Genomic DNA, 27,547 nt, shown 5'->3' on the forward strand with positions numbered 1-27,547 from the left:
GGAGGAGCTAGAGTCGCTGTGACCGTAGACAGCCCCCTCGCTCCCCGCACTCCGCCCCCCGGAGCTGTGCAGGGGCCTGGGCTCATTCTCTGGTCCCCTCTCCGCTTAGCTTTACTGACTGGCCCACTTTTGCAAACCTCTCCCGATGATCGAAGTTCCTTCTGAAAACAACTCAAACCATTGGTTCAAACCTAAGAATTGGCCGTTTGGTGCCAACAGCCTCATTTTACAGCAGCAGAAACCCTCTTACGCCACTCCTAAAGATGAGGAGGGTTAAGGTGCGCCTGGGAACCAGGGTGGGAGTCTAGGTCTGCAGCCCCACGCCTTCCTCCCTGGGCTGCTGGGCCTGACTTGACAGCCTCTGCAGGGTCTCCCCAGGTAGTCATCGGCCTTAGAGGAGCTGGCCTAAGGTCGGCTACATCGGCTCCCTGACTCCTTCCTGCAGCCCTCGGGGTCCTTGGCTTGGGAGAAAGGGGAGCGCTCCTGCATGCCCTGCCGGGGATACGGCTTGGTGGCCACACCCGACCCAGCCAGTTAGCCACAGCTGACAGAGATGGTGACACAGCAGCCACCCTGGGTCATGGTTAGTGGCCGCCCGCCTGGTGGCTCCTGGAGTCATACTGGGCATTTCTGTCCCCAGATGTGAATGAATGCGAGCTCTACGGACAGGAGGGGCGCTCCCGGCTCTGCATGCACGCCTGTGTGAACACCCCTGGCTCCTACCGCTGTGCCTGCCCCAGCGGATACCGGACCCTGGCCGATGGCAAGAGCTGTGAGGGTGAGTGAGGCCGTGGCAGAGGCAGGTGGTCCCAGACTATGGCTCTGAACTACGGGGGGAGGAGGAGAGGGCAGAGGGCTCCTCCATGGGCTGACACGGAACCTGAGAGGACAGGCAGCTCCCCAGTGACGTCCTAGTGGGGCTCCACTGCGGGGCTCAGAGGAGTGGGTCACCTGGGACTAGAGGGAGAAAGCATCCAGACAGCCATCACCCATCATCCATCCATCTATCCATCCTTCCATCCCACAAGTATTCATGAAGGCCCACGTAGGGTTATGTGGAGGTTGGGAAGAAACCCAGCCTCCAGCCCGGGAACTCACGTGTGAAGGGAGCAGAGAACATATAAAGGGCATGATATGAGCCACGGAGGGCAGACTCCTGGGCCCTCTGGCTGAGGAGGAGGCAGGTCTGAGAGAAGTGCTGTGACCAGTAACACTCGTCCGTGCCCTCCAGCACCTCTGTAACCTGTCATGGCCGGGGGAGGAGGATGGGATCCAGGGAGGGGAGTTCCCCAGCACTTCCACCAGATCTGGATCTCAAATGGTTAAGGATGACCAGACTTCCAGTTTTAAGAATCAGCATTGGGTATTTGGAAAGTTCACTGCGTGTGGAGCACCTCATTCCAGTGCCAGTGGGGCCATTCATGTAGTCCCATCAGTGATGGAGGGGGTGTCGGGGGATCTTCACCCTCACTGGGTGTCCGGTATTTCAGATGTCGATGAGTGTGTGAGCCCGCAGCACGTGTGCCCCCGGGGTACCGTGTGCATCAACACGGGTGGAGGCTTCCAGTGCGTCAGCCCCGAGTGCCCTGAGGGCAGCGGCAATGTGAGCTACGTGAAGACCTCTCCGTTGTGAGTATAGCCAGGGCCACCCATGGCTGAGCACGTACATCCCTCACCCAGGCCTCCTGGGGGGCTGGGCTGCATTCTTCCTAGACGTTCTTGAGAGAAGGTACAGTTACGTCTGATGAAAGGCACGGAGCTGGGAGTCTGGCTTCTCAGAGCTCCCATCTCCCTTTAGAGGTTGCATTGAATGCACTGATGCCCTGCGCACTTAAGAATGATGTTCTGAGAGCTTCCCTGCTGACAGGGAGGCCAAGAGGGCCATGGTGAGGCGGCCAGGAGGCAGGTATCTGTTACACAGGTTCAGGAGAGGATCATTTCCTGTGTTCACATGGTAACTGTACACTTTGCATTATATTACTCTGCTTTTCCACTGCTACTAGGAAGTTCGATTTCTAGTAACCTCAGCACCTAACAGACTTTTTTTTTTTTTTCCAAAAGGTGGGAGACAGGCTTTTAAGGAGAATAACTGCAGCTATCACAAAGTACACGTTTTCTTCTGAGAGAGAGATCACAGGAGCCTTAGATTGTCTTTAGAATGCATTGACCTCACTCGTTTAGCTGCCTGAATTGCTTTTAAGGCTAAAGCAGATTAAAAGCAGCAAGAAAGTCAGTGGCGCTGAAGAGTGGCAGTTATTCACTGAGAGTGAAGATCTTCCTCCGGTGTCACGTAGTGAAGGGACAGAGAGACCTGTATGTCAGAGCCTTTGGGGACATCCCTGATTAACATCTGGAAGTGCTATTTGACCTCCTTAACGGTGATGATCTGAGTCACCAAAATCGCTAAATTGCATCTGTCTCTTGTGTTGGACAAGGTAGAAAACTATCAAAGCACTTCCACACGACCCCTGGCTCCACATGCCTGAGGAAGACAGGATGTCCTGCTTTAAGAGTGAACACTGGGGGAACTCCCTGGTGGTCCAGTGGTTAGGACTTGGCGCTTTCACTACCGTGACCCGGGTTTGATCCCTGGTCAGGGAGCTAAGATCCCCAAAGCCGTGGGGTGCGCCCCCCCCAAAAAAAAGAACAGACACTGGGTGTTTTAGAAAGCCTACCACATGTGGAGAACCACAATCCAGGACGTTGCCAGCTAACTGCTGGGGTCTCAGCACGTGTAGGATGGGTACCTGGTTTGAATGCCAGCACCATTGTTATTTAATCTTCCCTGGCTTTATTTTTCTGTAAAAACGGTAGTAATAGCATATATAAACATGCATGCACACCCGGACATACATATACAGGTGAGTCATGGCCAGGCCTGACGCCAGCCACACTCACTGGCCTGTGGCTCTGGAGCGCCCGTGGCGAGGGACCCATGGCTGGAAGGGTCACTCCGGTGGCCTCTGCAGGAGGGCGGGTGGGCCGGTCCGAGCAGCCCCTCCTGACTTCCCCCAAGGCTGACGGCTCCCTACGTTTTGCCTCTCTGTTCCAGCCAGTGTGAACGGAACCCCTGCCCCATGGACAGCAGGCCCTGCCGCCACATGCCCAAGACCATCTCCTTCCATTACCTCTCTCTGCCCTCCAACCTGAAGACGCCCATCACGCTCTTCCGCATGGCCACGGCCTCGGCCCCCGGCCGGCCTGGACCCAACAGCCTGCGATTTGGGATCGTGGGTGGGAACAGCCGCGGCCACTTTGTGATGCAGCGCTCGGACCGCCAGACAGGGGAGCTGATCCTGGTCCAGACCCTGGAGGGACCTCAGACACTGGAGGTGGATGTTGACATGTCCGAATACCTGGACCGCTCCTTCCAGGCCAACCACGTGTCCAAGGTCACCATCTTTGTGTCCCCTTTTGACTTCTGAGGGTGCCATGGGGTCACGGTGTGCAGCAATCTGGGCTCATTTCTCTTCCTCAAAGACTCAGCTGCAGGCGTTGACTGCAACAGACATCTCTCCCCACCCTGCCCACTGCCCATCTGCCTGTCCCCTACGTTCCTAGGGCAGCGCTGCACTCTGTCCCAGGAAGTGGCACCAAAGTGCAGCCCCAAAACCCAAACTACTGCCATCACACGTTTTTCTGCTTTAAGGCCCTCCCCTTAGATTATGCACTTTCACAAATTTTTTTGTTTGTTTGTTTGTTTTTTACGGAGGAATGGGCAGCTTTTCAAAATGCTGTGTTGAGTGGCATTGTGAGCTTGAACTAGCTAGGGAGGGAAGAGCTTATGGCATGTGTCTGAGATGACTGTCCAGCCTCCTGTATTGTTATAGTCAAGCCTTGTTATGAAGTAGTTCTGGTCATGCTGAGGGTCAAATCATGCCCCTGTGCACGCGGCATGGGATGGGGGGGCAGGATTCCCTTCCACGACCCAGCACGTTCTTGTCTGCATTCCCCTCTGTGACACGCCTGCCAGCCTTCTCATCAGAGAGCCGTGGCAGGGCCTGGACCCCAGTGCAGATTCATCCAGATCAAGGGATCAATGTTCACGTGTAGATTTTGCCTGAATTAATTCCCTTTTGAGAAATCATATCTCAAAACGTAACCTGGTATTATAACTGAAGAAATAAAGTCTGTGGCTCCTCCCTGCCCACCTGGCCTGTCCCTGACCGTGAGCTAGCCCAGTTCCTCCTAGGAGGGGGGTACCTGGTCCTATTCCTGTCTAGGCTGGACCCACTGGGATAAATGAATAAGAAAACACACAGGTGACGCTGGGATTGCTCCATCAATAGAAATTTGGTTTGGCCACATGGGAGATTGATACGGCAACATCTGGCCATGGAGAGTTTGAGAAAAATGCTTGTGAATTGCCATTGATTCCAGGACCTTCTACTTCTGATGGAGGAGCCCAGGGGTGATGCCCTCCAGGTGACTGAGGGAAAAAAATGCCTGCTGGGGCTGGGAGTGGGGTGGGGGAGACCGTTTAAGTAACAATTTAGAAGCTAGCTGAGCTGTCAGGAAATGCACGTTCATCCAGGTGCGATTTCATCACCGACATCCTATTGAAAAATTCTTTGTATTGGCCTTGGTGTGAGGTGGAGCCAGAGGAAGCGTGCTGACAGTTTAGTGATCAAGCCCTACATCAAGGTGGTTCCTAGGACACCTCTCTTTGTGTTATTATGTCAGACAAAGAGTGAGACATGGTCAAGAGTTGCTTCTGACATTTTTCTCCTCCTCTGGGCTCAGCTGTAATCTCTCCAACAACAGAACAGGGGCCTGGCACATCTGCTTCTCTGGGTTGTTACAGGATGTTATTAAAACTATCATCCATGGCCTCGTGTTTCCAAATGGTGCTGTGATGGGTCAGAAGCCCACACACCACCCTGTCGCCTGTGCAGAACACCAGGTGGGCGGGCCCAAGGCATGGCCATGCTCCTGAAAGTACGTCGCAGGTGTGTGACCTTCCTTCTTGCCAGGGGTAGGGGGGGTAGTGCCGAAGGACAAGTCTCTTACCTCCCAGCAGGTAAGGAGTGATTTGGGGGCACTACAGAGCAGGTGCCCCTCCCCCCAAACTTGTGTAGGATGGTGACTTGGATGCCACACAGGTCAAGTGAAACCAATGATTTGCATCACCGAGATCTGCCATCATCAAACCTGCTTCCCGTTTATGAAATGCCACGCTGAGCCCCAGCCCTTACAGTACCCACCTATGAATGCCTGCCCGAATCCGCCCTCTTGTGGGTTATGCCTGGCCCTTCCTCCCTGGGGGATAGCTTGTTCTCTAGCCTCTCTCAACTTTCCCCTATGGAAACCAACCTCTCCTGTGTCCTTTCATAGCTCAAATCTGTGCTAGGTCAGAAGAGCTAGCAGTTAACAGGTATTAATTTGCAGCCCTTTCCAAGTAATACAGTTTCATGTTATTTGGCAAGGAGCTTCTAAAACTTTTTATAAGGTACCACTGCAAACATATACCAAAGTACACACAATAGAATGAACCCCATTTCCAAATCACCAGCTTCAACAATCAACTCACAGCCAATCTTGCTTCATCTCTGCTCTCACCCCACCCCACGATGATTTTGAAGCAGATCCTGGACCTCACATCATTTCATGTGTAAATATTTCAGCATTATCTCTAAACCATTAAGAACTTTTAAAAAAGCATAACCTCAATATCAATCAATCATACCTAAAAAAATCAGCAGTAAGTCCTTAATACCTTCAAATATTTAGTCATTGTTCAAGTTTCTGAGTGGCTTGTGATTTTTTTGTTTGAATTAGGTCCATGCTCTGTAATTTGTTGATTCACTTCTTAAATCTCTAATCTGTAGCAGTGGTTCTCACGGTTTAGCATATATTGAGATAACCTGGAGGCTTGTTGGAAGAAGCCTCCTTTGTCCTTGTTAGAAGGTCCTTTGTCCTATAGAATTTCTCACAGTCTGGGTTTTCCTGAGTCTGTCTCTGTAGTGTCTTCTTTTTTTTTTTTTAATATTTTTACTGGAGTATAATTGCTTTACATTGTCTGTAGTGTCTTTTAACATGGTCCTCTGTCCTATTTATTTCTTATATATCAGTAGTTATATCTAGAAATTCAATCAGACTCCAGTTAGGTTTATTTTCGCAAGACTACTTTATTGGTGGTGATAGGTACTTCCAGGGGGAGCCATATCATCTCCAGTTGCCTCTCTTTTCTGATGTTAGCAACTATTGATGATTATTCCATAGATCCGCTACTTCTTTAGGGGTTGCAAATAATATTCTAGTGCTACTGTTTCTTCGTTTATTAGCTGGCATACCTTACAAGGAGAAACTTCATCAGTTATTTGGTTACCCTGAGGTTTGGTTTGTACAGGAAAGACTGGATACATTTTTGACTTTTTCCCCTTTGTCAGTTTCCAAGGTGGTTCCCTGGCATCTTTCCAAGCTGTCCAGGGAGAGTTGTTTTCTTATTGGATACATTATGAACTCATGGTTTAAACATATTTGATATGTATGTTTCAATCCATTGCAGTTATTATCTTTCCTGTCACTCAGATTGTCCTCTTTGGCTCTTGTGAACTGCTTCCAGTTGGCTGATTCTTTTTGACATGACCCTAGTGGTCTTTAAGAGTTTTGTAGTGATCTTGTATGACAAGATGTTTCAAGCTCATCTTGTATAGTTATCAGTTTTTTTACCCAGGGATCCCTGGTTCCTTTCAGTGGGGAATGGTCATTAGAGATCAAAATCTGAGTGTAAGGAGGTCTCATTGGTAGTGGTTTGGTCATTGTTTCTTGGTTTTAGTGGAAAGAGCTAGGAAATAAGTACTATTCATTTTGTTTTGTTTTGTTTTAAGAAGAAACACTACATGAGTTTATACTGATACTTCCAATTCAGCTCAGGAGTACAGGGTTTTTCATGTAACCTCATTGATCTTACATCTGCTCTTCTTTCTCTCATTCTGAAGACCTCCTTCTCAAAATCACCAAAATAATTATACATTGTTTTAAATCCTCAGAATAACAATGCAATGGTAACAAAATTAGCATCAAAAAATTACTGAAAACAGTTAAGATTTTTCTTTCTCAGTTCTTTTTGTCCTTAGGGTTTATGCTATTAAGGATGTACAATCAAATAACTTGGAATAGTTCCTCTCTCTGTGGTTATGCCCCAAGCTTGAATCAGGGTTATGGTTATTCGCTTTGCTTTCCTTAATTTTTTAGAGATTGCTTTTTTTACTTTAATTTTTAAAAGTAATTGTGTAAACTGTTTACATGGTTCCAAAGTCAAATTCACAAAATGAGCTGTAATCAGAGAAGTCTATATACTAACCCAGTCCCCTCCACCCTATGTCCTCCTTCTACCATAAATAATCAAGTTTTTTCCATTTTACTCTTCCATTTAAAAACATATAAACACATGATAAATGATAGCATACTAATTCATTTCACACTTTCCTTGATCTTGCTTTTTTTCCTTAACAATATATTGAATATTATCCCATAGAACCAGATATAATGTTCTCCTATAAAATGCTCCATTATGAGGACATACCATTGTTTATTCAACCAGTCACCCTTGATTGACATTTGGGTTGTTTCCAGTCCTTTGCTATTAAAATACTGCAACAAAATGCACTTGTCTTTTTGCATTTTTGCCTTTCTATCTCTAGGGCCAATTTTTCCTCCATAAGGATTATACCACTTTCTATCCCCACGAACAATGTATGAAAGTTTGTGTCCCTAAAACCAAAGAAGGCCACAGTGCTGTCCCCAGTTCTCACATCTGTGCATCCACCAGACTCTCCTTTGGAAGGACAGAGAAGCCTGAATGGAGGGCTATTCCACAGCTAGCCCACCCGCCTGTCCTGGACTTCTGAGTAGTAATCAACATTCACTAGGAAGACATGAGGGACAAGCCAACTGGATCACGGGCTCCTGAGGGATGGAAAGTTAGCTAGGTTTTGGGATAACTTTAAAAAATCATCTTATTTTTAAAATGTTATACTTACAACACTAGCAAACTAAAAGGAAAATAAGCCAAAAACAAAATATCCCTGCATGGTCACGGTCACTGGTTTATTGGGCATCTGAGCATGTGCCCCAAGGAGAGACATGGTCAGCCTTGAATGGGTCCACCAGCCACTGACTCAGCTTTCACCAATCTCACACTGCCCGGAGAGAAAAGTGGACTTCTACGACTTTTACCTTGTACAATGAAAATCTATAGGGGTTTATAAGCTGCATAAATATTCCTGGATATCTACAGTGTTCCAGGCACTGTTTTAGTTGTTCAGAATACAATGGATGAGAAGATGGACAGAGACCCTGACCTCATGATACCCTTACACTATAGCAAGTGAGAAGATAATATAAATACACAAGAAAAGTGTGTGATTTCAAAGAGGGATGAGTGCTATGAAAACAAAGGCAGCAAAAGAGGGTGGTCAGTATATACCAACTGTATGCATAAGTATACATAGATATATCATCCATGTAGACTAGGTGTTGCAAACACTGTGATCGTGTGTGGTGACAATCAGATTTCATTTCCTGGTGTTTGGAATTAGGACTCAGAATCTCAAGGGTCTGAAGGAAGTTGTGATGTAAAGCAAGGCCTGGGATGACCACCTTGGGCTCATCTACACAGAGAGGACGATGATGCTGATTCTTCGTGGGAAGAAAGGAAACTTGCAGGGAGGGAGCCTCGTTTTGTGTTCTATTACTGCTGTATAAAATATCCCCAAACTTAGCAGCTTAAAACAATTACTTTATTATGCTCATAAATTCTGTGGGTCAGGAATTCAGACAGAGCACAGCGGGGTGGTTTGTATTTACTCCACAATGTCTGTACCTCCCTCAGCTGGGAAGACTCCTGGGCTGGGGGCTGGGCTTACCTGAAGGGTCATTCACTCACTTGCATGTCTGGCCCGGGCTGGGATGACTCGGAGACTAGCACTGACAACGGGAAAGCTGTCCTTGGACTCTCCTTGTGGGCTAGCTTTCTCAGAGCGTGGTGGCCTCAGAGTAGGCAGACTTCTGACGTGGCGGCTCAGGGCTCTTAGAGTGCATGTCCCAGAAAACAAGGTAGAAGCTGCATGGCCTTTATGACCCAGCCTCGGAAGTCACGTAGGGTCACCTCCGCCACACTGTTGGCTGACATAGTCGCAAGCAGCCACTGAGTCAAGGGAAGTGGACATGGACCAGTGACCTCACTGAGTTCAACTGAGAGGTTTCAAAGGATTTTAGGGCCATGACGGCCATGTTCTAACCGTGCCACTCCTGCTTTCCTGCTTAGGGCTCCAGTGCCTCCTGAAATCCGGCTTCTGACCTGTGGGTTTCATCAGATAGCCCTTTTGGGTGTTCTCTGCAAACAGATGATCCCTGCCTAAGACAGGGTTTATACTCAGGCTGGGAGATAAGATCTTCACATATCTCACCAGGGACAATGGGAGAAACAGAGTTAAAGTCCCCAGGCATGGTGCTGCAGGTTCACCAAGCTCAGAGGTCGAGGGAAGGGCTGGGACCAGTTCATGGAGGAGCTGGCATTGAAACGGTTCTTACTACGGAACTCTAGTGGGACATGCAAGCCATCTCCTGGTAAACTCACTCTCACAAGGAGCATTTCCAACAAAATCCAGCATCGGCAAAGCCATGGCAAGGTCAGCTGACATGCACACAGGAGAGTATGACTTGGTGAAAACTGGGTTTGGGCTGACAGAATTTTCTGAGTCTGACCACCACCTTCAAATGAGAAATCAGACTTTCTCCATCTAGTTCTTTACCTCCAGGAAGCTCTTTAGATACACTTTTTAGAGGAAAAACAGGCTCCATGGTATGTATACCTTGCTGACCTGAGCCAGGATTCACAACCGTCATGTGGTGGCCCTTGGACAGTATCTCGCCTTCCTTCCCTTTACAGTTGGCCGAGTGGTCAGACGTGGTGCTGGAGATAAAGATCTCTGTTTCTTAGACTCATCTGTCCTCCCCACCCAAGCCATCAAGTTCCATCATAGGGAGAGTTTGTTTTGTTCCTCACCCCTTGCCAGAGTCCTGTGGGCTAAGATGAGCTATGTACTCATTCCTCCCTTCCTGCCTTCAGCTGGCAGGCAGTGCCAAACTTAGTTGGGGATTGGGCCTTGGAAGCTGGAGAAAGGGCACCATCCTCTAAGGGGTCTTTCTCACTCCAATGCTGGTCTTACAGTGGTTTGGAGTCTGCCCACGGGACAGGTGTATCTCTGCAGAGTTACTTGGCCACATGGAAATTCAACACAATCCATGTTCAATCATGATCCGTTTCCCTGAGGGCAGCCGGATCTTAGTGGGCAACCCCAAATCCCAGAGCCCTGAGTGAGCTGGCCCCTGCCGACCTCCTGGACCACTGCTTGTGATGCTTCCAGATGCACTAGCCTCCTTTCTTCCCCTGGACTCTGCCAAGCTCATTCCTACCCTGGGGCTTCTGGATCTGCCGTTTCCTCCTTGCTCTGCTCCTCATTCCGGTCTCCACTTGGGTGGGTTCAAAAGTCCCCTCCCCAGAGAGGCCGTCCCAGCTGCCCTCGCCAATACTGCTCACCCATCTGCCATCCCTCTTGATTACCTTTCCCTGTTTCGCTTTCTTCAGAAGTACTTTTCACTATCTGAAATGATCATATTTGTTTACCTGTTTTCTGTCTCTCCCCATAGCATGAAGCCTGTTGGTTGCCCATCCAATATCCATTTCCCTTTTCCACCTTCCAAAAAGAAACCTGTTTTGCTCAGAGCCCCTTCCCCCTCCTTGTTATGAGTTGAACTGGGTACCCACACCCCAATTCTGATGTTGAAATCCTAACCCCTAGTACCTCAATGTGAATGTATTGGGAAATAGGGTCTTTAAAGAGCTAATTAAGTTTACATGAGGCCATTAGGGTGGGCTCTAATCCAACAGGACTGGTGTCTTTATAAAAAGAGATTAGGAAACAGACACACACAGAGGGAGGAGAAGACAGCCATCTACAAGCCAAGGAGAGAGGCCTCAGAACTCAGCCTTGCTGACACCTTGATCTCAGACTTCTAGCCTCCATAATTGTGTCTTGGGTCCTTTGTGATGGCAGCCCTAGTAAACCAATACACTCCTCATTCCAGCCTGTGACTCAGGGGAAGGAGATCACCCACCACCCACCCTCCAGGCTCCAAGGCAACCACAGTGAATGTCCCAGGCAGAATGAAGGGAAGGGCTTTCTTATTACATGGTTGGAAAGGTCTCTATCTTTTCCACTGAATAAGAGGGAATATGTCATCACGGTTGCTGCTGGAAACCATTTTACGGACAATGAAAGAAGCTAGTATAAGGAAAAAGCCTCCTGGTGAAAGGCAGAGCCAAATGGAGCTGGGGTCCCAATCAAAATACCCCTGGAAACTTTCCTGCCTCTGGACTTCCTGTTATATGAGATAATGTGGTTATGGTTTAAGTGGGTTTGAGATGGAATTCTTGTTGTTTCTGGCCCAAAGCATCCTGGATCTAACTGGCTGGAATCCCAGCTCCATGAGAGCAGTCATCTTTTTTTTTTTTTGTGGCTGCGCCGGGTCTTTGTTCCGGCATGAGTGCTTCTCTAGTTGTGGTGCGTGGGCTCCAGAGCACGTGGGCTCAGTAGTTGCGGCTCGAGGGCTTAGCTGCCCCGCGGCATGTGGGATCTTAGTTCCCCGACCAGGGCTCGAACCCGTGTCCCCTGCACTGGAAGGCGGATTCTTAACCACTGGACCACCAGGGAAATCCCGAGAGAGCAGGCATCGTGTCTGCACACCTGCTGATGTAGCCCCAGCACCTGCTCTCCCTGGCAGGTGCTCAACACTCGTCTAGAGACTGATGATTGGAGAACCTTAAGTCATGAGGACCAACATGAATGCATTAAGAGAGGCCACCCATCGCATCCAGAAACAACTTGGCTTTAATTTAGTTTGTAAAGATCAGGGCCCTGAGGCAGTGGATTGGGAAAGGGACTATTAGAAAGATGAGTAGGAAGGAAACAGTAGTGAGAGCCTCCTAAAGATGGAAATCCTTAATGGAAACCCACGGACAAGGTGACAGACAAGCCGCAAAATATTGGGTTGGCCAAAAAGTTCATTCCAGTTTTTCCCAATTGGCCAACCCAATAAAAGAGCTGGCAATCAGGGCAACCATTGGCCAATCTGGCCAAATCGCTCCTATTCTCCCACCTCTGGGGACTTCTGCCCCCTTGTGGTTCGGTCACACTATTGCAGAGTTCTTTCCCTTACCTGATGGCATCTGGCCCCACTCAGGTGGAGGCTGCGCTGACAGCTTAGGTGCCTACCTGTGTGACACAGTGAACTGCTGGCCCACGCTGTGCACAGCATGAGCAAAATATCATCCTTGGTTGTTTCAAGCCACAGAGATTTTAGAGTTGTTTGTTACTCCAGCATAACTATCCTGACTGATGCAGGGCAGAAAGGGAAAAAAATAAAATAAGGGAGAATCCCTCCATCACTGATGATGAGATCATGCTATGGGCTGAGGGGCTGGGATGAACTCAACTCCTTATACTCAACTCCTTAACACCAAACAAACAAAAAAGCCACACACACAAGTGATACCTTAAATTGCAAAACTGGGCTACAGTGGTATGTCTCAAAGGTTGAGGTTAGGCTTCCCAGCAACACGGAGTTTTAGGAGGCCCCAAAGGCCCAACCCTAGCTCTACTGCAACCTCTTGCCTTGGGAGCAGAACAGGCCTTGTGTTTTGGCGGGACCGTGTCCGCCAAAAAGGTATGTTTGAGTCCTAACACCTGGTACCTGTGAATGTGACCTTGCTTGGAAATAGGGATTTTGCAGATGTAATTAGTTAATTAAAATGAGGTCATACTGGATTGGGGTGGGCCTTAACCCAATGACCAGTATCCTCATAAGAAGAGAAAACAGATGCAGACATACACAGGGAGAGAAGACCGATGAAGAGATTGGAGTTAGGCTGTCACAGCCAAGAAACGCCAAGGATCGCCAGTCACCACCAGAAACTAGACAGAGGCAAGGAAGGATCATCCCTTAGAGCCTTCAGAGCGTGGCCATGCCTACCCCTTGACTTCAGACTTCTAGCCTCCAGAACTGAGAGAGAATACATTTCTGTTGTTCTAGGCACCGAGTTTGTGGTCCTCTGTTACAGCAAATGAACACACCTTGTATACTCGTCTCCTCTGCAGAGCATCTGCTGAGGGTCAACCATCCCACCTCCCCGAGGGAGGGGGCACCTCCATTCTGGGGAACTTGGACAGCCACCCAGTGCCAAGCACACTCTTCTCTTCAAAAGCCCACATCCCAGCCTGGTTATCCTTTTCTTTGTCAATAATCTTGGAGCACTTAAAAGTGATAAAAAAACGATCACCTTATTTGTGTAATTCCTGCTCAGTTGAGAGTCAGAGAAGAAGCCCATTTTGCAATGAGTGCAGAGTCATGTTGGGGACATTCAGGAGGCTGATTTTCAAACACTGTGGGCTTTTTTCTTTTTTTTTGAAAGAGAAGTTGACTAATTTTATAACCAGCAGTGACATAATTCTACTTATTTCAGCAGTAAGAGCTGAAACAAGGGGCTCAATCAGCATATTTCATAAAGAGGTTCACTGAGTCCAGGGATAAGGAAGGAATTTGGACTCTTAATCCCAACCCTGGATTATGAGCCTAGAAGACTGGACACGAAATCAAAACTATTCTCCCCTCAGGGTCTGCAGGATCAAAAGCTTCCTCTCGCAGCGCTCCTCCCCTCCCCACAGCCCCTACCCTGGGTCTCCTGCAGCCTTACCACCTCTCCAGCAAGATTCCTGCAGCAGCAGGAGATGCGGCTCTCCCCCCTCCACCCACCACCGCAGTGCAGCCTCAGAAGTCCCCTCCCCCATGGTCTACAGTGAATGAAACTGCTGTCGTTCACAGCAGGGGACATCGTGGAGCAAGTGAAGTACCAGATAAAGTCAGGTTCTGCCCTAAAAACCGGAATGCAAGGCCTGCATTTCCTTTTCCTCTGACACACACAGAAGGGGAACACAGTTTATAAGCTAGATCAAAAGTGAGTCGAGGGACTTCCCTGCCGGTCCAGTGGTCAGGACTCTGCACTTCCACTGCAGAGAGCACTGGTTCCATCCCTGGTGGGGGAACTAAGATCTCCCATGTGGTGGGGCGCGGCCAAAATAAAAAAAAAATTGAGTCAAAAGAAATGGACAGGGGACTTCCTGGTGGCGCAGTGGTTGAGAATCCACCTGCCAATGCAGGGGACACGGGTTCGATGCCTGGTCCGGGAAGATCCCACATGCCGCAGAGCAACTAAGCCTGTGCGCCACAACAACTGAGCCTGCGCTCTAGAGCCCACAAGCCACAACTACTGAGCCTGTGCGCCACAACTACTGAAGCCCGCGCGCCTAGAGCCCGTGCTCCGCAACAAGAGGAGCCACCACAATGAGAAGCCCGCGCACCGCAACGAAGAGCAGCATCCCCGCCCCGACTTGTGTAGAAATCAGCGATTTTTTAGAACATGGCTGCTCTCATCTGCCGATGCTGGACTGGACTTCAGCTGCAGCATTTCCAGCCTCCAGCCAACCCTGCTCGCTTCAGACTGGCCCCCACAATCTGAATTGGCTCTGGCCAGTCCATCCTGTTACTGAAGGCAGTGGTTTTTGTATACTGTCAGACTCCCTCGGTTTGTCTCAAGTCTGAAGTCAAGGGGAGATTCTATCGGCAACCAAGGACCTCTGTGCAGTCCTGAATGGCGGGTTTTTCCTCCAATTCTGGGGCTTGTTCCTATACTTGGTGCTCCTAAGTGTACAGTTATCCCACCCCTTCGATTGTCTAGTTGGTGAATATATTGTGCAGTGTTAAACACATCGCACCCTCAAAGCTGTTTGCCCGTTTTGTCTTCATTTCAAAAATCTGAACAAATGGCTAGCATATGCTTGAACTCTTGGTGAAATTTAAATGTTAAGAAAATAGTATACACCCCCCCAAAAAAAAGAGTAGCCCCCGCTTGCCGGAAATAGAGAAAGCCCACACACAGCAACAAAGACCCAACACAGCCAAAAATTAAAAAAATATATATAAAATAAATAAATTTATAAAAATAAAAAAAAGACAGGAATTCCGCAGAAGTTCCTTCAGAGTCAGGGCCTTCCCTGAATCTGAGAAACCGCCCTGCCGTGTCCTCGGGCATCATGCACGCAACTCCCTCCCCCTGCTGGACAGGAAGGTCATTTCCCAGCATCCCTCCATCTCTTACTTGCCACACTTTGATAAGAGCGAAAAACTGCTCGGCTGCCAGCCAGCCTTAGGGGGAAACCGAAAATTGAAACAGAAGCCACAGCTTTTCAGAACAGGCTGCTCTGGGACTCACACCACCCAGAAACTGCACCCATTCAGAGCATGAGCATCGCAAACTCTTAAGTGTAAACTCCTAGCACCTGCTCACTAGCAGGGACAAGACCACCGGCTCTTCCAGCAACTCTGTACCTGACAAATTCTGCCCCACTCCCGCCAAGGCCATCCCAGGACTGACTCAAAAACTGTGTTTATCTTTCCCTAACTCCCTCCTGTTGAGCTGCCCCCAGTCCCCAGAAATGCAGTCTCTGCCTTGATGCAGCAAGTTATAAACCTGCTTTGTGGACCCTAAGGGGGTGCCGGGTGGTCTCTGACTGATGGGCACCAACCTCCAACGTGAGCAACCAGGGATCCTCTGCTCCCCAGATCCGCACACACTGGTAGGCGGTGACCAGCTGGGAGGCGCGTGCTAGGTAGCTGGCGACTGGTACTAGTTAAGAGGCTCAAGTGTGGAAATGAGAAGGAACCGTGCCAAGCCCGGAGGGCCCCTCACCCGTGCACACGCACATGCGAACGTCACACAGAGGGAGGTATGCGCGCCGGGCTGACACACAGGGGAACCCTGCTGTCAGCCACCCTCCTTCCTTTCTGCCTGTCTGGGGAACTACTTGAGCAGGACCCATCATCCCCATCGGCGTTGTTTCATGGTTTGGCCTCTACCACTTCAAGTCTTAAACATTTTAAGAAATCACTTTCATTCTTTTCACGTAAAGGGCCACCCTTCTTCCTATGGTTGGGGGAAATTAGTATTTTAATGATTAATGACTAGTGAGTGAGGGCCTTTTATGTGCCTGATCCTTGCAGGGAATACAGCCTTCAACAAGACAGAGACACTGCACATCCCTTGTAACAGTTCCAGAATATCAGGGAGGGCAATTTAACGGGTGTGAGGGCTGCAGAGCCCAATGGAGGGTGGAGGGCGAGGGATGCCCTTGCCTTAAGTTCGCTAAAGCTGCCCCCGACACGGGGAAAATGTGGGTGAGGCCTCAGAGGAAAGAGGAAAGGCCAGTGAGGGCCTGAGGCCATGGACACAAGTGCTGGCCTGAACCCCCATTTCCCACTCCTGCAATTTGACCTGGACGGTTCTGAACAGACCCTCGCTAATTCGTGGGTGGGCCCAGAAGGCCGGTTCCATGGTCCTTCATGCAGCTCCAGCACCTCAGCCACGGTATCTTGCTGAAATTTGACAGAACAAAGGCTGAGGGCAGGAGCAGTGTCTCCCCATCTGTTCCTCCTTCCCCTCTTGCCTTCTGGCCCCCCAGCTGAAGGGGCCTGCACATCCCATTCAAAAGTCAAGGTCATTTTCCCCCTTCTTTTTTCTGGTGCAGATCTAGCTGGAAGGTGCATCCCCAAGAGCACAGCCCTGCAGAGCTGCTGGCGGTCTTGCGGGAGGCTGGGCGGCTTCTGTTTCCTGAGGGGCGGCTCGCATCACCTCCCCAGCCTGGGAAGAACACAGAACCCTTCACAGCTGCACAAGGACAGCCATTCAGCCCCCGAGACAATCAGGAATTCACCGGGACCAGGTTTTCCTTCTTCATGGACTGAAATGACTGTTTTATGTGCCTCTGGCTGAAATAAGGAGCATTTCTGTTGATTCCGGGTTCACCTAACTGAGCTCAGCTCCACGAGGAAGTTGAAGTTGGCTTGCAGTTCTCAGGCACACAGAAGGCTGAAAGAGCTCGTGTGTCAGCAGATATGGGCTGAATCACAAATCTGTTCAGGAAGTCCAAGATTAAAGTCCAGTTTATATTATTATGTAACAAACTTACCTGCCAAGCAACACATCCAGGCAAATAAATTGGAAATATTTTTGCGCAGGATACAGCTGGGATACAAAACTCGTATTTATTTAAGACTTATGTGAACGGTAAATAAAGCCACTTCTGTGGAACCCCTGAAAAAGGCAGTTTAAACATTTGGAGCAGGAGCGAAGGCCCTAAATACTCAGGAATGAAGAGCATCCTGCCAGGAAGATGAGTTCCTGGACCGCTAGGCAGGAAAGGGGGATTCTGAAATAAAAGGACTACGAAAATGGCACACATTCAGTCTTCATATCAAAGATAAATATTTCTAAAGTACAGGCATGAAAAAAAAAAAAAGTCAAATACTTAAAAGTGAACTGTTGTTACCACTTCTGGAATGACAGAGTAAGAATCTCTGAAACCTACTACTCCATAAAAGGCATGAGAGAACACTGGCAAAAACAGTGAAAATCAACTTTTTCAGAATTCTGGAAATTAAAGCCTTACAACAATTCAAAGAGAATTTACTCAAGAAAAACAGCTGCATCTGGGTAAAATGCCTCGTGACAATGACTTGCCCTAATCTCATTCTCCTCTCCCCAGCTCCACAGCAACCCTGAAAATCAAGAGCCCCAAAATGACAACTGAAAACCAGTACCCATAGTCCCCAGACCAGGCAGAAGAGATGGGGAGCTCCTCAAAAGCCGAATCCACTCCTCCCTAAATTGTCTTTGATTTGTATGACAGTTCACACGACATTCTCAGGGCCTGTCTTCAGCTGACCAGACTCAAAAGCAATAAGCACATACAGCATCCAGATCTTGGATTGTAACTACTACAGATTTTCCTCAACTTACGATGGGGTTCCGTCTCAATAAACCCACTCTAAGTTGAAAATATCATAAGCTGAAAATGCATTTAATACACCTAACCTACTGAACATCATAGCTTAGCCTAGTTTACCTGAAATGTCTCAGAACATTTACATTAGCCTATAGTTAGTTGGGCAAAATCATCTAACATAAAGCCTAATTTATAATCAAGTGTTGACTAGCTCATGTAATGTACTGAATACTGTACTTAAAGTGAAAAACAGGAGGTTGTCTGGGTACAGAATGGTCGTTAAGTTCTTGGTTGTTTACTCTCATGATTGCAGGGCTGCCCACCATCATGAGAGAGCGACCCACCACATACCACTAGCCCAGGGAAAAGATCGTAACTCAAAAACCCAACCATGGTTTCTACTGAATGCATACCGCTTTCACACCATCGTGTGTGAAAATCACTAAGTGGAACCATTTTAAGTTGGGGACTGTCTTCTCAATTAAAAGGAATCTGGCCTCCTTAGAGAAATGGCCCATTCGAGGGCCGAGGTAGGAACATACAAAACAAGCCTGTAGCACCTCTTCCAAGTTCTTAAAGCTGTTGGCAGGATTCAGTAATTTGTGGTTTTTAGACCGAAGCTCCCGTTTCTTCCCTGTCATTCTGGATACACGGCCCTCTCGAAACACGGCAGCTTACTTCAAGGCTAGTAGGGGAATCTGACACTTCTCATCTTCGACTTCAGGAAAAGCCCAGTCTCTTTTAAGGATTCATCTGATTAGTTAGGGTCCACCTGGGATCATCTCCCTTTTGATTAACTCAGAATCAACTGATTTGAGATCTTAGTTACACCAAAGGTAAAAACCACTTCATCTTTGGCATATAATGTAAGTTAACCATGGGAGTGAAGTCCATCCTACTCACAGTAATGCTCACACTCAAAGGGAGCAGGTTATACAGGCCGTGTTCACTGGGGACGAGGAATCTTGGGAGCCGTCTTAGAATTCTACCTCCCACAAAGGGGGTGGGAAAAAGGGAGGATACCGGGAATCACTCGTTTTCATTAAAAACCTTTTTATGTTTTCATAATTCATTAATCCAAAATAAATCCCATAACAAATTTTATTTCACAGTAAATTTTTGCCTATATATATAATTTCATTTAAAAATTACATTCAACCAAATCTAAATGTCAGTAGCTTAATAAGAGCCACCATTTTTAATGTACCAATAAGAAAAAATAACCTGCCAATGAAAATGTGATATTCTATCAACTGTAAAGTACGTCCCAATTTCAGAGATGTCGACCACAAAAATAAATACACTCGTTTCTTACTGTGTGCTGCCTGCAGGAGCCCAGAAGGTGAATACAGCCTCCGGTGAAGAGGGCAGTGAGTGGGGACCCATGGCCTTTGGATGTACAAAAGTAGCTTATTCTTGGCTCACATGTATTAGCCTGCCTTTGGCTGCAAGTAACATAAAGCCCAAATCAAAATGGTTTAAAGAGTAAGGAGAATATATGATTTCATGTGGCATAACATGAGATCTGAAGGTTGGCTATCTCCTAAGAGTGGTGAATTCCATGGTTCAGCTGTTCTCACGGACCCAGCTTCTTCCCATCTCTTTTCTCTGTCATCTTCAGCTGCTTAGCTGGCTCCCCTTGAGGTCCCTAAGACAGCTGCATCAGTTCTGGGAGTCTATTTAGACATGGCAACGTCTAACCTCTTCCTGTCCATCTCAAGAGATGTTAGCTTTTCCAGCACACCAGAGGACATGAATTCGTATTTCAAGCTTAAACCAATTACTGGCAAGAAGAATGGCACTTCCATTCGTTGTTGAGACCAGTGGTTTTCAACAGCCGTATGTAGAATCATCTGGGAACTACTGAAAAATCTCATGTCCACATCCCAGGCTTCCCCCCAAACTCCCCAAAATCACAATTTCTGGGAGTGGGCCTCAGGCATCAATATTTTTTTAACCTCTCAATGGTTATGTTTATTAAAACTAGTCAGTGAACTGAGGTACCTGTGCTGGAAGTCAGGAATCCTATTAAGACAGGGAGCAGGTCATTCAATACCTCTGCGCCTGAATTCCTGACGTCTACAACTAGATCAAGTTAACACACTGGAAGACTACATACTTGACTTATATTCTCTTACCAAATGACAAAAATTGAGTTTTGCTGTCACGTGGCTTTCAGTAACTGACCGTAAAAAAGTTATATGAAACCTGTCACAAAGAATCTTAGAAATAAGAATTCTCTCCATTCTACTCAGTGATTTCCATAATGAAGACCTACGTAAGAACCGTTTTTATGAAAGTATTATTAGAAGAGTTAGGCTTTGCACCCTCCCTCTTTTCTGAAAATGAGAGGTAAATAGATAACCACTTCATCCTTTTTGTTTTGGCTCCAAAAAAGATCAGAGATAGGGCTTCCCTGGTGGTCCAGTGGTTAAGACTCCATGCCCCCACTGCAGGGAGCATGGGTTCAATCCGCGGTCGGGGAACTAAGATCTTGCATGCCACGCAGTGCAGCCAAAAGAATTTAAAAAAAAGATCAGAGATAAATTTAATACAGCCATGAGAACCATGCCGACCAGATGACACGTAAATCCATGTACAGCTTTCCCCATTACAACTTTCTTGCTTATATTTCCTCTGGTTCAGATTTTTTTTAACTATGGTATTATTATACTCATACTTGCTTGGAGCTGCATCAAGGGTCAGTGAGATTTACTTCACAAGAGGAAACCCAAGGGAGCAGAGAGGAGCAGAGGCCAATGGGCACTAAAGCCTCGTACGGCCGAGATGGCCAGACTTCAGAGCACTTACAACCAGGCAGACAAACAGATCCTGATTCAAGGTACAACACAGTGGAGGCATGACTGAAGCAGGACATTGGGAAATCTGCTCTAAGGAAAAGCTCTCTTTAGAGAACTGTAGAGAAGAAAGTGGAAATTGGAGGCTGGAGTCCAGTTGGAAAGGGCTGTAATAACCCACAGACTAGAGACCCACAGCCTGATGGCTGCTTTAGGTGCACAGGGCACATCTGAGGGAAAACGTCTCTCCCTCAACTTGATTTAACACAAGTTAAGAGATTTCACTGACACAGCGATGTTTGCCTCTTCAAAATAATGATAGTTGTAGCTATTTAAACTTCTCTGATTCTCACTCCCTCAAATCTCTGCTTGGTCTTTTAAGTTTACAGGTGAGATGGGTACTGCCTCTTGGAATGTAAGAATTACTTTTTTCTTATACATAAACTTTATGTCAGCCAATGTTAGCTTATGTACAGGTTGGCCATAAAATGTACCTTCTACAATTGTGCCCTATGACAAGATCTTGAATTCCTTTAAACTGTATGTGATCTTCAAAGAAGACATGAAGTATCAATTCTACAGGTAGTATAACCACTCCCATGCACAATTTCATTAAATTATTGAAGCTTCTTGTAATGAACCCTCTCAAAGCATCAACTCAGCCCCTCTCCCCTATGACTTCCTCCGGACGATTCTAGTGCATTACCTTTCCCTCCTTCCTATCACAGCCATGGAGTGAACGTGGAAGACTGCAATGGGCGCTGAGAGATGACTCACTCTCAGCTCATACACTCCTGATGCTAAGGGCCCAGGATCCATCGTTGTTTCTTCCTTTCCCAGGTCTTGTCTGATATACCTTTGCTTGAGTATAAGCAATTCCCTTTCTTGCTTTTGTGGGATTAGGTTACAACCAAAATAATTCTGACTCATATTTTCAGACAAGACTTTGCTAAGAAGCATCACTAACTTTGGTGGACTCTAATGTATACAGCAAGTTAGTGATGCTATTATTTTTCCCAGCAATAAAACAATATTATGATAATAGTTTCAATTTCATTTTTCTAATAATAATCAGTACCACTATATAAAAGTACATATTTAGAATCTTATTATTCATGCTTGGAAAATTTTGTATTGGAATAGTATATTAAAGATATCACCACACTCCTAAAATTTATGTTCTACAAGTGTATAATCTGACTATAGTTTATGAACCAATGAGAAAGATAACCATTCTTATATTTTAACAACAAAAAACTTAAGAACTCAGGCTTCCCTGGTGGCGCAGTGGTTGAGAGTCTGCCTGCCAATGCACGGGACATGGGTTCGAGCCCTGGTCTGGGAGGATCCCGCGTGCCGCGGAGCAACTGGGCCCGTGAGCCACAATTGCTGAGCCTGCGCGTCTGGAGCCTGTGCTCCGCAACAAGAGAGGCCGCGATGGTGGGAGGCCCGCGCACCGCGGTGAAGAGTGGCTCCCGCTTGCCACGGCTGGAGAGGGCCCTCGCACGGAAACGAAGACCCAACACAGCCATAAATAAATAAAATTTAAAAAAAAAACAAAACTTAAGAACTCCAGGTTTAGGAATGGTATAGCAAGAGACACTGTTCCATTTTATTTATAACAGTAAGAAATCAGAAACAACTTTTTTGTTCAACAATAGGAAACTGGTTTTAAAAAATCACAGAACCATAATTTAAGCCATAAAACAGAACTGTGAGCAAACAATAAAAATATGTTGTGAATGTATTTAATGACATGAAAAGATCTAGCTGTATATTCATTGTCTATTATCCCAATGTCTTCCTAGTGGAACCTAGTAGTTTTCTCTCTTCCATCCTCACTCAGCCTAACCTTTCTCCTATTTTATTGAGAAAACGCAATCAATCAGAAGAGACTTCTGCAATCTACTACCACAACATTTACCCACCAGCCAGCATCTCTGTCACATATGCTCCTCCCATATGTTTCACATATGTTTCAATGGCTGGAACCATCTTGGTGAAGACCAACCCTTCACTTAGACACTACATTCTGTCCCTCGGCGCCACCCACTGAAGAGTTGCACATTACTGTAATGACACAAGAGGGCGCTTTAAATGAGGAATCTCGTAAACCACTCCAAATCAAGTCTTGAATAGTCTTGAACAGGCAGACACAAGCACTCTTCATCCATACAAAGCTACAGAAGAAAAGAGAAAACAAAAACACATGAGCTGGTAAAAATTACCAACTTAGCTACCGACTCCACCAAAAAAAACATGCACAGAAGAAAACTAACACAAAAATCCAAACTGAATTAAATATCCCAATTTAGGTATATGAAAAAAAAACAACAACAACTTGAATTGAAATTCAAAAACTAAGTCCAAAACTGAACAAAAAAAATGGAAGTAGCCATAAAAAAAGAACGAAATTGAGTTATTTGTAGTGAGGTGGATGGACCTAGGGTCTGTGGAAGTCAGAAAGAGAAAAACAAATACCGTATGCTAACACATATATATGGAATCTAAAAAAAAAAAAAAAAAAAGGTTCTGAAGAACCTAGGGGCAGGACAGGAATAAAGACACAGACATACATAGAGAATGGACTTGAGAACATGGGGAGGGGGAAGGGTAAGCTGGGACAAAGTGAGAGACTGGCATGGACATATATACACTACCAAATGTAAAATAGCTAGCTAGTGCGAAGCAGCTGCATGGCACAGGGAGATCTGTTCCGTGCTTTGTGACCACCTAGAGGGGCAGGATAGGGAGGATGGGAGGGAGACACAAGAGGGAGGAGATATGGGGATATATGTATATGTATAGCTGATTCACTTTGTTATAAAGCAGAAACTAACACACCATTGTAAAGCAATTATACTCCAATAAAGATTAAAAAAAAAAAAAAAGGAAGTAATGAAACAAGAGTTGACTGACCCCAGAAATGACAGAAGAAATAGTAATCACATCAAAAATGAAGACTATAATACAGACCAGATTTGAATGGAAACTTAACAAGGGTAATTGGACAAAAGTGGAAAAAGAAAAAGAATAAAAATTAGATGAAGAAAGTAAAACAAAGAGCAAAAAAAAGAAAAACCATCACAGAGATAACATAATACACATAATATACATAGTAACTATAAATCAAACATTCCGTCATTTCAATAAACGTGAATGGATTAATTCACTTACCAAAAGAAAAAAATGGATTTCTGGTTTGGCTCACAGAGCAAAACCCAACTATATGCACTATTAAAGAAACAAACCTAAAACTGACTCAGAAAAGCTAAAAATAAAATGATGGGCAAATGAATATTAAAAGCAAATGCAGGGCTTCCCTGGTGGTGCAGTGGTTGAGAATCTGCCTGCCGATGCAGGGGACATGGGTTCGAGCCCTGGTCTGGGAAGATCCCACATGCCGCGGAGCAACTAGGTCCGTGAGCCACAATTACTGAGCCTGCGCGTCTGGAGCCTGTGCTCCGCAGCAAGAGAGGCCGCGATAATGAGGCCTCCGCACCGCGATGAAGAGTGGCCCCCGCTTGCCGCAACTAGAGAAAGCCCTCGCACAGAAATGAAGACCCAACACAGCCAAAAATATAAATAAATACATAAATAAATAAAAAAAAGGACACACTCATCTTTAAAAAAAAAAAAAAAAAAAAAAAAGCAAATGCAAATAAATCTCTGGCTGCAATGTGGAATCTGAAACCACATCAAGAAATTTTCTGTACTGTTACATTAAAATCTATTAATATACATTGTAGGTTGGATGTATATTTTACACAAGCATATTTTATAATATCATGCATTATTTATTTGGAAAATATTACCTTACTAATTTATGCAGATCTTTCGAATGCTTCATTCTATACCATTTTAAGAATCACATTCTTTAATATCATCACCAATCAATCTTACCAAAAAGTCTTTAAGTACAGGAAAGCTTTCAAGCTCACAGAGGCAGATCAAATGTTGCTAAACTGTAATTTTTGCTCAAAAGCCAGAACTTTATCATCAATAACATATACTTCCAGTTGTTTTTCTTGAAAAGACAGGGTCACTCCATTCATTTGTGAAAATCTACCTGCCAAACATCCACATCTGAAAAAACCAGTTTGCCCCTCAGTTTTTTTTTTTTCTTTTTTCTTTTTTTGGTTGTGTTGGGTCTTCGTTGCTGCACGCGGGCTTTCTCTAGTTCTGTTGAGCGGGGGCCACTCTTCACTGTGGTGTGCGGGCTTCTCATTCCAGTGGTTTCTCTTGTTGCAGAGCACTGGCTCCAGGTGTGAGGGCTCAGTAGTTGTGGCTCGTGGGCTCTAGAGCACAGGCTCAGTAGTTGTGGCGCACGGGCTTAGTTGCTCCACGGCATGTGGGATCTTCCCAGACCAGGGATCAAACCCGTGTCCTCTGCACTGGCAGGTGGATTCCAAACCACTGTACCACCAGGGAAGTCCCTGTCCCTGAGTTATTCTTTCATGTAAAAGAATATTCATGAAAAGGTGTTCAACATCACTAATTAGGGAAATGCAAATCAAAACTACAATGAGATAATCACCTTTTATACCCATTAGGTAGGCTACTATCAAAACAACTGAAAATAACAAGTGTTGATGAGAATGGGAGAAATTGGAACCCTGTGTACTGTTGGTGGAAATGTAAAAATGGTACAGCCTCTTGGGAAACAGTATGGCGGTTCCTCAAAAAATTCAAAATAGAATTATCACATTCTATTCTATTCTATTCTAACGGATCCAGCAATTTCGCTTCTGGGTATATACTCAGAATTGAAAGCAAGGTTTCAAAAAGATATCTGCACATCCATGGTCACAGCAGCATTATTCACAATAGTTAAAAAATGGAAGCAACCCAAGTAACCATTGACAGATGGGTGGTTAAGCAAAATGTGGTAGATACATACAATGGAATTTTTTTTTTTTTTAATTTTTTGGCTGCGCCATGCAGCATGTGGGATCTCAGTTCCCCGACCAGGAATCGAACCCGCACCCCCTGCGTTGGGAGTGCAGAGTCTTAACCACGGGATCGCCAGGGAAGTCCCAATACAATGGAATATTATTCAGCCTTAAAAAAGGATTGGAATTCTGAAATATGCTACAACATGGATGAACCTTGAAGATACACATTAAGTGAAATAAGTCAGTCACGAAAAGATAAATACTGTATGATTCCACTTACAAGAGGTACCTTGAGTAGTCAAAAATCATAAAGACAGAAAGTAAAATGGTGATTGCCAAGGACCTGGGGAAGGGTGAAATGGGGAGTTCTTCTTCAATGGGTATGAAGTTTCAGTTTTGCAAGATGCATGATGGCGATGGTTGCACAACAATATGCCTGTACTCAAATACCAGTGAATCGTACACTTAAAAATGGTTATGATGGTAAATATGTTATGTGTATTTTACCACAATTTAGAAAAAAAAAGCATCCATCCAGTCCTATCTTCTCAAGTATTTATTTTCAAATAAGAAACAAGCATTGAATTTTGGAGGAAGTCTTTTCAGCATCTACAGAAATAATCATGAAATGAAAGACTACCATTTTGCTCTTTTTCCATGATAATCCTTGTAAAACTACATGACTTTTAAAACTATCTAAATATACTACCTTGATAAAAAATATTTAATGAAACAAACTTCTAAGATATAAATCAAATAGTACATTGAGAGAAATTTATAGGTTTAGATGTATGTATTAGAAAAGGAAACAATCAATTTTTGGGCAAAATAAGCTCGAAGAATGTAAAATCAATGCTATAATAAAGAACAGAAATTAATGAAATGGAAGATTAATATAAAACAGAATTAACAAAAGCAAAGTTGGTTCTTTATAAAGGATAACAGAACTGTTAAACCTCCAGAGAAGTTGATCAAGAAGAATAAAACGGGCTTCCCTGGTGGTGCAGTGGTTAAGAATCTGCCTGCCAATGCAGGGGACATGGGTTTGAGCCCTGGTTCAGGAAGATCCCACATGCTGCGGAGCAACTAAGCCTGTGTGCCACAACTGCTGAACCTGCACTCTAGAGCCTGCGAGCCACAGCTATTGAGCCCGTGTGCCACAACTACTGAAGCCCTCGTGCCTAGAGCCCATGCTCCGCAACAAGAGAAGCCACTGCAATGAGAAGCCACTGCAATAAGAAGCCCGCACACTGCAACACAGAGTGGCCCCCGCTTGCCACAACTAGAGAAAGCCCGCGCACAGCAACAAAGAAACAAAGGCAGCCAAAAGTAAATAAATAAAATAAATAAATTTATTAAAAAAAAGAATAAAAGGCACAAATAATCAATATAAGGAATAAAAAGGCAGCTATAATTTCAGATGCTACAGATATTAAGAAGAAAAGAGAATATCATGATTATGCCAAAACATTCAAAAATTTTTAATTTAAATTAGAAAATTTTGTTTATCTCAGGAATGCAAGGATAGCTTAACATTTCTAAATCCATAGATATAATTCGTCACAGCAGAATAGAAAAACTCGTGCTCATCTCAAAAGAATTCCAAAAAATCCAACATCTACATCTATTCACGATTATAAAACAAAGAAACAAAAATCTCTAAAACTTTTATCAAACTACAATTTGAAGAGAATTTCCTTAATCTGATAAAGAGCATCTACCAGAAAATCACAGCAAAGATTGCAGTCAATTGAGGAAGTATTAACAGCAGTCCCTTTAACATCTAGGACAAAAGTGCACTATCACTACTTTTATTTAAAATTGTAGGGGAGGGCTTCCCTGGTGGCGCAGTGGTTGAGTATCTGCCTGCCAATGCAGGGGACACGGGTTCGAGCCCTGGTCTGGGAAGATCCCACATGCCGTGGAGCAACTAGGCCCATGAGCCACAACT

At 45.7% G+C, this 27,547-nt stretch overlaps 2 protein-coding genes across 8 annotated transcripts in view; one reads left to right on the forward strand and one right to left on the reverse strand.

The window, feature by feature from the left end:
- Window positions 1–4,831, forward strand: part of FBLN7 (fibulin 7) — a 48,390-nt gene extending 43,559 nt beyond the window's left edge. For both annotated transcript variants that reach the window (XM_082357875.1, XM_082357874.1), the window contains exons 6-8: window positions 641–778; window positions 1,491–1,629; window positions 3,053–4,831. In XM_082357875.1, coding sequence (XP_082214001.1) covers window positions 641–778; window positions 1,491–1,629; window positions 3,053–3,425 — 650 coding nt within the window. In that variant the 3' untranslated portion in view covers window positions 3,426–4,831. The remainder of the gene's footprint in view (window positions 1–640; window positions 779–1,490; window positions 1,630–3,052) is intronic.
- ZC3H8 (zinc finger CCCH-type containing 8) overlaps window positions 1–27,547 on the reverse strand; it is a 198,893-nt gene that overhangs the window by 147,665 nt on the left and 23,681 nt on the right. For 3 of the 6 annotated variants that reach the window (XM_082357884.1, XM_082357883.1, XM_082357880.1), the window contains one exon: window positions 22,279–22,881. The exons of 1 other annotated variant lie outside the window; for it this stretch is intronic. Coding sequence is in view for 1 of the 5 variants with exons in the window: in XM_082357885.1 (XP_082214011.1) it covers window positions 22,716–22,771 (56 nt within the window). In the remaining 4 variants the exon portion in view is untranslated. Of the gene's footprint in view, window positions 1–22,278; window positions 22,882–27,547 lie in introns of those variants that run through there. 2 more of the 6 variants (XM_082357885.1, XM_082357881.1) reach the window with 1 other exon arrangement.

Source organism: Balaenoptera borealis, assembly GCF_965194805.1.
Source record: "Balaenoptera borealis genome assembly, chromosome: 15".
NCBI lineage: Eukaryota > Metazoa > Chordata > Mammalia > Artiodactyla > Balaenopteridae > Balaenoptera > Balaenoptera borealis.